This window comes from Pteropus vampyrus, unplaced genomic scaffold (assembly GCF_000151845.1).
Source record: "Pteropus vampyrus isolate Shadow unplaced genomic scaffold, Pvam_2.0 Scaffold6, whole genome shotgun sequence".
NCBI classification, from domain to species: Eukaryota; Metazoa; Chordata; class Mammalia; order Chiroptera; family Pteropodidae; genus Pteropus; species Pteropus vampyrus.
In genome coordinates this window covers 7,448,167-7,461,281 of record NW_011888787.1, presented here as the reverse complement: position 1 = coordinate 7,461,281, position 13,115 = coordinate 7,448,167, and the positions used below count along the sequence as shown (strand labels likewise).

General features: G+C 34.9%; 1 protein-coding gene across 2 annotated transcripts in view; it reads left to right on the top strand.

The window, feature by feature from the left end:
• Positions 1 to 3,874, top strand: part of CD53 (CD53 molecule) — a 26,601-nt gene extending 22,727 nt beyond the window's left edge. Inside the window, exons 6-8 of one of the 2 annotated variants that reach the window (XM_011367401.2) lie at positions 1,802 to 1,882; positions 2,939 to 3,022; positions 3,772 to 3,874. In XM_011367401.2, the coding sequence (XP_011365703.1) occupies positions 1,802 to 1,882; positions 2,939 to 3,022; positions 3,772 to 3,843 (237 nt within the window). In that variant the 3' untranslated portion in view covers positions 3,844 to 3,874. The remainder of the gene's footprint in view (positions 1 to 1,801; positions 1,883 to 2,938; positions 3,023 to 3,771) is intronic. The other variant, XM_011367410.2, reaches the window with a different exon arrangement.
• Positions 3,875 to 13,115: the final 9,241 nt, after the last annotated feature.

Here is a 13,115-nt window from a genome sequence, read left to right as displayed (position 1 = left end):
TCTTCTGATGAAAGAGATTACATTAATTGATTTTCCAATGTTGAATCAGTCTTGGTTCAATTTTATTATGAGGAGAACACTTTAAATTAGATCTATCTTCTGAATAATTTTTAAGAATGCATTATTGTTGACTATAGGTGCAATGTTATACAGCAGATCGCTAGGGCTTATTCATTTTTAAGTGTTGAAACACTATAAATCCATTTGGTCATGGTGTATAATTTTTTTCATACCTTTTTTCATTCAATTGGCTATTTTTTTTTTTGAGAATTTTCATATCTATGTTCATAAAAGACAATGGTCTCTAGTTTTCTTTTCTTGTAATATCTGTGTCTGATTTGATATTAGGGTAATGTTGGCCTTATAGAATGAGTTAGCAAATATTCTTTCTGCTTTTATCTCTGAAAGAGATTGTAGAGAATTGGTATAATTTCTTCCTTAAATGTTTGGCTGAATTCACCAGTGAACCCATCTGGGCCTGGTTCTTTCTGTTTTGCAAAGTTATATATTATTAATTCTATTTTAAATAGATATAGGCCTATTCAAATCACCTGTTTCTTCTTGTATGAGGTTTGGCGGGTTGTATTTTTCAAGGAATTTGTCTATTTCATCTAGGTTATCAAATTCGTAGGTGTAGAGTTGTTCATAGTATTTATTCTGATATTTGTAATTTGTGTCTTCTCTTTTTTTTCTTACTTAGCCTGGCTAGCACTTTATTGCTTTTATTGATCTTTTTAAAGAACCACATTTTGGTTTGTTGATTTTCTCTTTGATTTCCTATTTTCAATTTTATTGATTTCTGCTTTGATTTCTATTTCTTCTTCTTACTTTGGATTTTATTTGCTCTTTTTCTAGTTTCTTAAGGTGGACACTTATTGATTTTAGATCTTCTTTTCTAATATTTGCATTTAATGAAATACATTTTTCTCTAAACATTGCTTTTGCTTTATCCCATAAATTTTTATAAGTTGTATTTTCATTTTCATTTACTTCAAAATATTTTAAAATTTCTCCTGAGATTTCTTCTTTGACCATGTGTTTTTTAGAAGTGTATTGTTTAGCCTTCCTGTAAAATAACTTCTTTTTAATACACCTAAAATTTTGTAATTCCTTAATGTTACTAATACATTCTCTATAATAAAATTTTCCTAATTACCTAAAATATTAGTTTTAAATAGTTTCTTCAGATCAAGATCTACACAAGGACACATGGGTGATACGTCTCTCTAAATCTCTTTTAATTTATAATGGTATCCCTCTTTTTCATGCTATTTATTTATGGAAAGAAATTAGATTGCTCATTCTATAGAATTGCCCAGTTTCTAGATCTGGCTAGTTTCTTCCACAAGATATTTTAGTGTCAGAGAGTCTTTATCTCCCATACTCATGAATCTGGAAGCCTAATGCAGGTTCCATTTGTGGTGAGACTAGTATAGCTGATATTTCCTGTTACATCATGTAAGCAGGCATATAATATCTGATTGTCCTACTTTTTGTGATTTTAAGACTGGTTGGTGGGTCTAGGTATGGTCAGCTTAATACCTTCATTATAAAGTCTCATGTGTGCCTAATTTTTGATCTGTAAATTGTGAAAGAATTAAACTTGCTCTCTCTACTTCAAAGAGTCCATGTGAATAAAATGGTATAATGGATATGAAAGCACTTTGTTCTAAGGAGCTCTAGTGGTCAGACAAATTCTGCTATAGAATCAGATGTGAAGGGCCCATCTTTTCTTCAAGGCCCACAATTTTCGTTCTGTTAATTTTCTAACAATCACATTTTTGTGGCATTTGGCTTTCAGCTGCAATGTTGTGGTGTAAATGGCACAAGTGATTGGACCGGCAGCCCACCAGCATCTTGCCCTTCTGATCCACAAGTTAAGGTAATTTGTGGGGGGCGGGCGGGCAACTTTTCTGTTATTGGCCTCTTTAAATAACCTTTTAATTGCCTTAGAAACTCCAGTCCTACTGGACCTGGTCCTCCCATCTAGAAACAGGGGATCCTGAACAAAATAGAGACCACAGAGACAATGCAGATAGCTAGACAAATCAGAACTAAAAAGGAGCAAGCTCATTTAGACTAGAGACATCATTAGGAATCTTGCTGCCCTAAACTATTATATTAGAAGGGAAAAGTTTAAGTAATAGAGGCAGAGGATTATGTCTAGATTCTTCTTGAGCAAGAAGTGGGTCTCCTTATGGTTGAAAGTGAAATTTGTAAGGTTGAGGTATAAAAGCTTCTTCTCCCTGTTTCTCTGCTCTCCTTCCTTGGAGATGGCAGCATCTAGCCCCTTAGTGAAATGAATCGTAAGTGAAGGAGTGAGGAGTTGGGAGAGAGAAGGTTGGTGAAACTGCTGAAACAACGTGCCCACTAAAGACCCAGAGAAAAAGCCAAAATCATCTTCCAACTTGACCAAGCCCCTGTTACTCCATGTTACTCACTCTTGGGGGGTGTTTGGAAATCTCTGGAATTTTTTAGGTCTGTGAAGAAACACTAGGATACCTACCAACCAGCAACTGCCCTGGAGCTTGGTCGGGCCATGATAGATTTACTGGCTTTTGAGGCAGAAGCTGAAATGCAACCAATCCTGGCATTGCATAACTTATATTCCCATTTGTTAACACTGATTCAGAAGTAAATGTTCAAAGAACATAAGGACATCTGCTGCTGACATACCTTTTGGGAGCTAGCTGAACTCAGTGTGTAAGAATCTAAGACTTCTACTTTAGGTGCCACTGTAATGGTAACACCAGCAGAAAAGTCTAGTTTAATATTCTCTACTTTACACCAGTTTCTTTATTAATGTAAAGAAAATAAAAATATAATACCTGGCCGAAGTCTCTTGGCAGAAGGCAAAATACAAATTATGTTCCCAAATAAACATTTGATAAAGTTGAATAATATAGCAATATTATTTGTACTTGTAATTTTTTTCTAGGGTTGCTATATAAAAGCAAAACTGTGGTTTCATTCCAATTTCCTATATATTGGCATCATCACTATCTGTGTATGTGTGATCCAGGTAAGAGCTTAACCATACAACTTTGGGAATTAAATGAGCTAAGTCATAAAAGGTTTTAGAACATTATCAGATATATAGTATATGCTCAATAAATATGAGCTCCCTCAGTCAAGTAGAAAATAATGTTATTACAAACTTAAAGCATACAGAAAATACGCTATAAGATCTATCTGGTCAACTTATTCCTAAGAGAAAATCATGTGATGGATAAAACATTCCACTTGAAAAATTGGCCTCGTACGTTAAGCAGGAGTTGGTGATGAAAATTATAATCAATTTCTTTGTTGTTTCTCTGCTTAGTTTGATAAGTCAAGAATTAATTGAGGATCATTTTGTATGATTTTTTTTCATGTGATATATCACAGAATAGCTAAGATTTAATCAAGGAACTCAGAATGAAACGATTTTCCCCTGCTTAGAAATCAAGGAGGCCTAAGACATGGCTAGAGTTGATTCATTGCATAAAGTGTTCAGAATGTGATTACACCAGCAGCAGAGCCTCTTAAGCCTTCTTAAGGACTTCTTAAGGAGACAAAAGATATCCCAACACTCTGTACTCCATTGTCTTGCCATCTTTGCCCCCACTTATCTCCCCACTGCCATTCTAAAACTAAAGGACAGAATACCTGAGAAGGAATTAGAAGTGATAGCAGGAAGGGTGGTCTCAGTGTAAAGGGGCTGATCACAGGGGTTGTGGGAGAGATGGATCCTCCTATAAAGACCTCATATTTTTTCAACTCTTTTTTCAGGTGTTGGGGATGTCCTTTGCACTGACTCTGAACTGCCAGATTGATAAAACCAGCCAAGCCCTAGGGCTGTGACCTGCTATAGTCTTTGCTGGAAAGACTTGTTCTAAAACCACTTGTAACCGGAAGCCCTGTAAGATTACTTCCTGGACTGAAATTTTTGTCCAATTCTCATTTTCCCATTTTGGTCCCTGTCTCATACAACCAAAGAAGAGGATGTTGGCCAGGCACTTCCCATCTCAGGAAACAAGACAATCATTTACCTACTCAAGGTATCAGCCATGTCACTCAAGGTAGTGACACTAATACCTGAACATTTTTCAGACACAAGAGGATGAGAGAACCTACAGCACTAATGGCTCGAGATCAAAGGATGGGTCCAGGACTTGAGATTTTTCATTTTCCTATTGTCAAACAAGTCTCTAGTCTCTAAATCATTCCCAGTTCATTCTCCAAAGTCAAGCAAGAGACAAGCTGAAGGGAGCTCTGGGGCCAGACTTACTGGATCATTGTCATAATCCTTGGTTTACATTAGACTTGGGAGACTTAGCTACAGAAATGATGTAGTACTCTTCTTGCCAAAGAGTGAAGTTTCATTTCAATTTCTTTATTAAACGGTATTATTGCTTCATTTTAAGTCTTTCCAGAAGAAACTATTCAGTTGTTCATATCCTGACTTCGGCCAACCTCTTAGCCTTTGATTTACATAACTGTGGAGGAACTCAGCAGACTGGTATCTCTGGTAGTTTAGTTGATAATCACATTCAGAAGAGTTCAGGTGTTATTTCTCTATCACATAAAGTTTTGTTAATGTACTACTTTAACTCTTTAATAAATAAAATTGCATGTGATCTCAACTGCTACATTCCCATACTTATATCTCATTACGCTTTCTATGACTCTGACTGATTGCCTTGCCAGCAAATCAAGAATATAAGTTATCTATTGCTGCATACCAAATTACCCCAAAACTTAGTGGCCGAGAACAATAAACATGTATTATCTCACAGTTTGTGTGGGTCATGAATCTGGGAAGAGCTTATTTAGGTGATTCTGGTTCATGATCTCTCACATAACTACAATCAAGATGTCAGCGAGGGCTGCAAGTCATCTCAAGGCTCAACTGGATGAGGATCCACTTTCAAACTCTCTCATTTGGCTCTTGGTAAGAATAAGTTATTTGCCACATGTGTTTTTCAACAGGGCTGCTATGACATGGTAGCTGGCTTTCCCCATAGCAAGACATTTAAGGTAGAGCATGAAACGCAGCACCCCAAAAAGCCATAGTCCTTTTATAACCTAATTCAGAAATACTATTACATCAATTCTACCATATTATATTCCTTAGAAGTAAGTTGAAAAGTTAAACTCACACTCAAGGTAAATTACACAAAAGTGTGTGTACTATGGGGTGGAGATCACTGGGGGCTATCTTAGAAGTGGCCAACCATACCATGTTTGTTGGATTGGGAGAAGCTAAATTGAATATTCTAAGCTAAATTAAATTGTATGATAATCACATCTTGTAAATCAAAAGATCAGAGCATATCTAATACAAAGCCAAATGTAGAGAAATCAAAGAAAGGAATGAAAGAATTGGTTTCTATTCTCAAAGTATTATGTAATATCTCCCACTTCCCTTTAAGGAAAATTGGTCATTTTGGTAGCAGTTTATAGGGAAACCTACATCTTTTGCACTTTCCTGAGGCGAAGAAGTTGCAGAGGAGACATTCTCATGAGTATCACAAGTATCGTTTGTATCTCACATACAATGTGAACAAAATGAAATGTAATATTGTATCTTCCAAATATGCTCCTCATCTTTATTCTCCAAATTAGTGAGTGATAGCACATCCACCCATTTGCTCTAGCTAGAAACCCGGGCTTTGTCCTTAACTCTAGCTTGTCTCTCACTCCCAATATCCAGTCAGTCATGAAGTTCTAAGGCTTCATCTGCAACATATCAAATACATTTATTATGCTCACTTTATTTCTTGCCTGTATTCCTTCAACAGCCCACTATCTTTTCTCCTAGTACTCACTATTGGCCCCATCTAAACTATTCTTCATACAGCAGCCAAAATAATATTTCTAAAACATAAATATAATCAAGATATTTTCCTGCTTGAAACTCTTCAATAACTATGTTTCTCTTAGGATAAAGTCCAGCTTCCTTATTATGTCTACAATGCCCAACATGATAGGTCCTGCTCTTAGCTCTCCAGTCTCACCTATTGCCGTTCTCACTCTTATTCTATACTTAAGTTATATTAAAGTTTATTAGTATAATGAAGCCAGTTTCTCTTGGCTTCATTATACTATTCAATTTTTCCCACTCATCCACTGATCTCTTTCTCTGGACAATTACTACCCTCTCCTTTCTTTAAGGAAGTTTTTCCTAATACTACAAAGTTGAATATCTACTAAGGTGTTTCCAAATATGAGCCAGTATGTTGAGAGCTTTCCAGATATCTTTTCATTTAAATCTTAACAAGTATGTCCATAACACACTCATAGAAACTTTATAGATCCTATCACATGTTATTTTAATCAGCTACTTATTCGCCTTATTAATCATTGGGCTAATCAAGTTAGAAAAAGAGAGGGAAAAAGATAGAAATTAACTATAAATAAAAATGGGGCCATACCAGAAGTTAAGATTTTAAAGTCCTTGACAAAATATGATTTAAAAAAATAGGCCAATTATTTTTAATGTAGGTGTTATAGAAAATTTTCTAAAATAATAGAAATCATATATTCAAAAATAAATATTTCTGTTTCTGATAAGACAGCGGACAATATTAGTAGGCTAAATTCCCACTATAAACAACTAAAATGCTAGATAAAAGCTTTAAAATATTTTATTAAGACCACTATTGTGCTAGAAAGAAAATAAGAAATACTCAAGCCAGAGACCCACTGATGGTGTCAACCAGAGAAGTAAGAGAAATTTGAGGGCATTTGCCAAACAAGGTCAACATGGGTATGTTTTCATGGCCTCGTGGCACATGGAGTACAGCAGGCAAATTTCAGTATCTGCTTAAGGTGGGGAGTCTACATAGAGATCTTTTCTCTTATAGGACAGAAACCCCCAAAGGGCTCTACTTTAGTATAAAAGTGAATTAGAAATACCACCCCTTTTTAACCAAAGATTAAATAAAAATCTATCTAAAACTTGGCAATCTAGCAGAAGAAGGAAGCACCCTTAAGACGTTGAATCCATAATCTAGCTATCACGTTGACTTTAAGTGTAAATTTATAGTGTTTAAATCATCCTCAAACTCTCAAACTAAAATTTTAGTTTAAAGTAGTCCAAAACAAAAATTTATCCCAGGGTCTGGCAGAAACAAAATACACACATTTTCTGTAGGAACCAACCTAATACCAGGTCTCCATGAATCTCAAAAAGCAAATTTTCAATTAAATTGAGGTATTCATAGTCAAAACACACTAAATGCATGAGAAAACAAGGCACTATGAGTAGTGTACAAGGGTTCTCTTTTCTACACATTCTTTCCAACATTTGTTATTTTTTGTCTTGATGATAGCCATTCTAACAGGTATGAGGTGCTACCTCATTGTGGTTCTGATTTGCATTCCCCTCATAGCTAGCAGAGCTGAACATTTTTTCCTGTCTGTTGATCATCTGTATTCTTCTTGGGGAAAGTGGTCTGTTCAGGTCCTTTGCCCATATTTTAATTGGATTGATTTTTTTTGTGTGTGTATTGAATTCTTTATATATTTTGTATATTAGCCCTTTATTAGAGGTATTGTTTGTAAAGGGAATTCTCATACACTGCTGGTGGGAATGTATAGAACAGTCCCTATGGAAAACAGTATGGAAGTTCCTCAAAAAATTAAGAATACAGCTACCATATGCCCCAGCAATCCTTCTTCTGGGTATCTACTCTAAAAATTAAAAAACAATTATTCATAAAGATGTATATACCCCTATGTTCATTGCAGCATTATTTACAATAGCCAAAACGTAGGAACAACCAAAGTGTTCTTCAACTGATGATTGGATAAAGAAGATGTGGTACATACATACAATGGAATACTATTCAGCCATAAAAAAGAGGAAATATTGCCATTTGCGACGACATGGATGGATCTTGAGAATATCATGCTAAGTGAAATAAGTCAGACAGAAAAGGACAAGAAACATATGATTTCACCCATATATGTGAGATATAAAACAAATATAAAACAAAAAGCAACAAACAAACAAACAAACATATTCATAAACACAGACAAAACACGATGGTGGTTACCAGAGGGGAAGGTGGTAGGAAGAGGATAAAGAGGGTAAAGGGGATCAAGTATATGGTGATGAAAAAAGACTAGACTTTTTATGGCGAGCACACAATGGAATACACAGATGATGTGTTATAAAGTTGTACACCTGAAACTTATATAATGTTATTAACCAATGTTACTCCCAATAGATTTAAATTAAAAAATGAACAAAAAAACAAACGAGGTACTATAAACCAAGAAAAACAACAAATGATAGGTAAGAACCCCAAAATATAAATAGCCATGCTTTTCTACATACAAAAGTTTAAAAAAGCTTTAAAATGTGTGCAGAGAAGAAACAAAGAAAGACTAAATATTCTGAAAACTGAAAATATAATAATTAAAATTTTAGAAATGAATATGTTTAACAGCTGATTCAATACAACTAAAGAGAGATTAATAAACAGGAAGATTTGTATGAGGAAATTAATCAGAATGTAGCTGTAGTGTGTTGAATTGTGTTCTTAAAAAGGTATGTCCAAATCCTAAACCCTGGTACCTGTGAATATAACCTTTTTTAGAAATAGAGGGTTTTTGTAGATGTGATTAAGTTAATGATTTTGAGATGAGATCATCCTAGATTTAGGGTGTGTCCTAAACTTGGTGTCTAGTGTCTTTATAAGAAAAAGGAAAGATTTGAAACACAGATACATAGGAAAAGTACCCAACTCCCAGATTCTCCTCAAGGAGTTAAGGATTTGAGCCCCACAAAAGTCTGGGCCCCAACTTTTAAGAATACTACCAGTGGGAGAGGCTCCCCAAATAGCTATCTCTAAAACTCAATGGGGTTGGTGTCCAGGAGACTTACAAGACTATGGCAAACAAAGAAGTAATTCTTAATGTGTGCATGAGCACTCACCATGTCTCTCCCACAAGGCTCAGTACAGAGAGAGCAGAAAAAAATCACCCAATTCCCAGTTTGTTCCTGAAAGAAAGTTATCAGCATACTTTAAAAGCTACTGTCTGAGGGCCAGATTTCCAATATTGCAGGAACTAGGGACTGGCTGCAATCCTCCCCCAGAGTCCAGAGAAGATAGTGGATGTCTATCCTACCTTTTCCCTCCAGCTCACTCCAAATTACCAGTATCTAACTGGAAAAAGCTTGTACACACATGTGTGCCACAGCTTCCACAGCTTCCCCCCAAGAGATGTGTCCTTGGATCACCTAGCTTTCTAACCAAAGGGGCTTCCATTCAGGAGTCCCACAGAATTATAGCAAACAAAGAAACAATTCTTAACAGGTTATCCTCCAAGGCTTAGAGGAAAGGGAGCAAGCAAATCATACATCTCCCAGTCTTTCCCTGAAAGAAGCTCATCTGTATACTTTAAAAACTGCTGCCCAAGGCCAGGTTTTTAATTTAACAGGCAGTAGGGGCTGGCTGTGATTCTCTCCAGAGACTGAGAAAGCAGGTAGACACCTGTTCCATATTCTCCTTCCAGTCTGACCTAATAATAAAACTAAGCCAACAGTATCTCCCTGAAAGGAGCTTGTATACGCATCTGGTGTCACGGCATTTGTGGGTCCCACTCGAGGGATGGGTCATTGGAACAGCTGGCTCTCATAGTCAATGGGCCTTGCATTCATGAGTCTCATAGGACTTTAAGAAACAAAGAAACACTTCTTAACAAGTGCAGGAGCACACTCCCGCGCCATCCACGGCTATACACCTTAGATTAGCACAAAGGGAGCAGGTAAAATGGCCATTACCTAGTTTCTCCTTTGCAGGGACTTTAACATGTACTTTCCCAGCTGCTACCTGAGGGTCCAGTTTCTAATCAGCATGCATTTAGGTACAGAGTGCAATCTTTCCTTTTGGAACTGATGTGTCTTGTCACTCCTAAACTATTGGGAGCCACTGAAAATAAAGAAGGAGGCTTGGACAATCACAGAAGTTTGAGAGACAACTAGGAGCTCAGACCAGGCTGATCAATGAGATTCATTTCCTATATGAAACTTATATCAACATTGAGATAGGTGGCTGTTTTACCTAATGTACAGAAAACAACACAGGAAATCAAGGAAAATGAAGAAATAAAGGAATACGTACCAAACAAAAGGAAAAGATAAATTTCTAGAAACAGATCTTAATGAAATGGAGATAAATGATTTATCCAATAGATGGTTGAAAATAATAGCCATAAAGATGTTCGCTGAGGTTAGGAGAGTAATAAAAGAACAAAGGAAAAATTTCGGTGAAGAGATAGAAAATATTCAAAAGCTTCAAAGAGAAATCACAGAGCTGAAAATACAATAACTTGAACCAAAAATATCAACAGAGGAGTTCAACAACAAACTAGATCAAGTGAAAGAGAGGATCAGAAATTTAAAAGAAAAGGAAGTAGAATTGTTTTGCTTTGAGGCTTACATAAAATATGTTATATTTAAACAATCTTTTTAAATATGAAAAAAGCATATAAAAACTCTGTATTTTTACACTCTCCCCATTTTATACTTTGATGTCACAATTTATGTCTTTTACACTGTATATCCATTAACAATCAGAGGAGAATAAAGAAAAAGGAATAAAAAAGAGTGAAAATAGCTTATGGGATTTATGGGACACCATGAAACACAATATGCATTACAGAGGTACCACAAGGAGAAGGGAAAGAGAAAGGGGAAAAAGCTTATTTAAAAGAAATAATGGCTGAAAACTTCCCTAACCCAGGGAAAGATAAAGACATCCAGGTCCAGGGAGCCCAGAGAGTTCCAAATGAAATGAATCCTAAAACCCACACCAAGACACATTATAATTAAACTTACAAAAGTTAAAGACAAGGAGAGAATTACAAAACACAGCAAGAGAAAAACAACTTGTTACGCACAAGGGAACCCCACAAACGACAGCAGATTTTTCACCAGAAACTTTACAGCCCAGAAAGTTGTAGAATGATGTATTCAAAGTGTTGAAAGAAAAAACTGCCAACAAAGAATACACTATCTGGCAAAATGGGAAGGGCTTCAAAACTGAAGAAGAGATAAGGAGTTTTCCAGACAAATAAAAACTGAATAAGTTCATCGCCACTAGATCATCCTTACAAATATGTTAAAGAAATTTTCCAAGCTAAAACAAAAGGGTTCTAATTAATAACGAGAAAATACATAAATGTATAAAACAAAAACATTAAAAAGTAACTATAGCCACAATAATTTGTTAATGGATATACAGTGTAAAAGACATAAATTGTGACATCAAAGTATAAAATGGGGAGAATGTAAAAATACAGAGTTTTTATATGCTTTTTTCATATTTAAAAAGATTGTTTAAATATAACATATTTTATGTAAGCCTCAAAGCAAAAAGTTATAATAGATACTCAAAATATAAAGAGAAAGGGATCAAAGAATACCATTATAGAAAGTAATCAAACCAGACAAGGATACTACAAAAAAAAGAACAATACAGATCAATATCATGATGAACACATATCCAAACACCCTGAACAAAATATTAGCAAATCAAATTCAACTATACATTAATATGATCATAACCATAACCAAGTGAGGTCTATTCCAGGGGTGCAAGAATGGTTCAACATCCACAATTCAATCAATGCGATACACCACATTAACAAAATGAATTATAAAAATTATATAATCATCTCAATAGATGCAGAAAAAGCATCTGACAAAATTTAACATGCTTTCATGATAAAAACTCTCAACTAATTATAGAGGAAATATATCTCAACATAATAAAGCCATTGCATATTACATGTTACAAACACAGCGAACGTTATACTCAACAGTGAAATGCTACAACCTTTTCCTCTCAATCAAGAACAAAACAAGGATGCCCAATGTTGCTCCTTTTATTTAATATAGTACTAGAATTCCTAGACAGAGAAATCAGGCAAGAAAAATAAATAAATAAATAAATAAATGGCATCCAAATGACAAAGGAAGATATAAAATTATCCTTATTTGCAGATGACATAATATTAGGTTTAGAAAACCCTAAAAATTCCACCAAATAAAAACCAATAGAACTAATAAATAAATTCAGTAAAGTTGTAGGATACAAAATCAATATACAAAAATAAGTTACATTTCTACATACCAACAACAAACTATCAGAAAGAGAAATTAAGAACACAGTCCCATTTACCATAGTATCAAAAAGAATAAAATACCTAGGAATAAATTTAACCAAAGCATTGTAAGATTTATACACTGAAAACTAAAAGAAATTGAAAACAAATTATTTTATAAATTGAAATAATTATTATTGTAAAAATCCACTTTACCCAAAGCAATCTATGAATTCAATGCAATAAAAAAATCCACTTTACCCAAAGCAATCTATGAATTCAATACAATTTCTATCAAAATTTCAATGGCATTTTTCACAGAAATAGGAAAAACAGCCTAAAATTTATTCAGTACCACAAAAGACCCAGAATGGTCAAAGCAATCTAGAGAAAGAATAACAAAGCTAGAGGCATCACACTTCTTGATTTCAAACTAGATTACAAAGGATAGTAATCAAAATGGTATTGGCTTAAAAAGACATATAAATCAGTGGACCAGTATAGAAAGCCCAGAAATAAACCCATGCATGTCTGGTCAATTAATTTATGACAAAGCAGCCAAGAATATACAATGTGGAAATTATAGTCTCTAAAATAAATGGTATTGATAAAACCGAACAGCCACAGGCAAAAGAACGAAGCTCAACCCCTATCTTGCACCATACTCAAAAATCAACTCAAAATGGATTAAAGATTTGAACATAAGACCTGAAATCATAGAATCCCTAGAAGAAAACAGAGTAAGCTCGTTGACAGTGGTCTTGGCAATTGTTGTTAGGTTTAAAACTAAAAGCACAGACAACAAAGCAAAAACAAACAAGTAGGACTACATTGAACTAAGTAGCTTCTTCTCAGAAAAATAAAGTCAAGGTGCCAGAAGGTCTGGTTCCTTCTAGAGGCTTAGCGAAGAATGTATTCTTTACCTTTTTAACTTCTTGAAGCTGTGGCATTCCTTGGCTCCTGGCCTCATTGCTCCACATTTCCTTTTTCCATCTAGGGTAAAACATCCTTCTTCC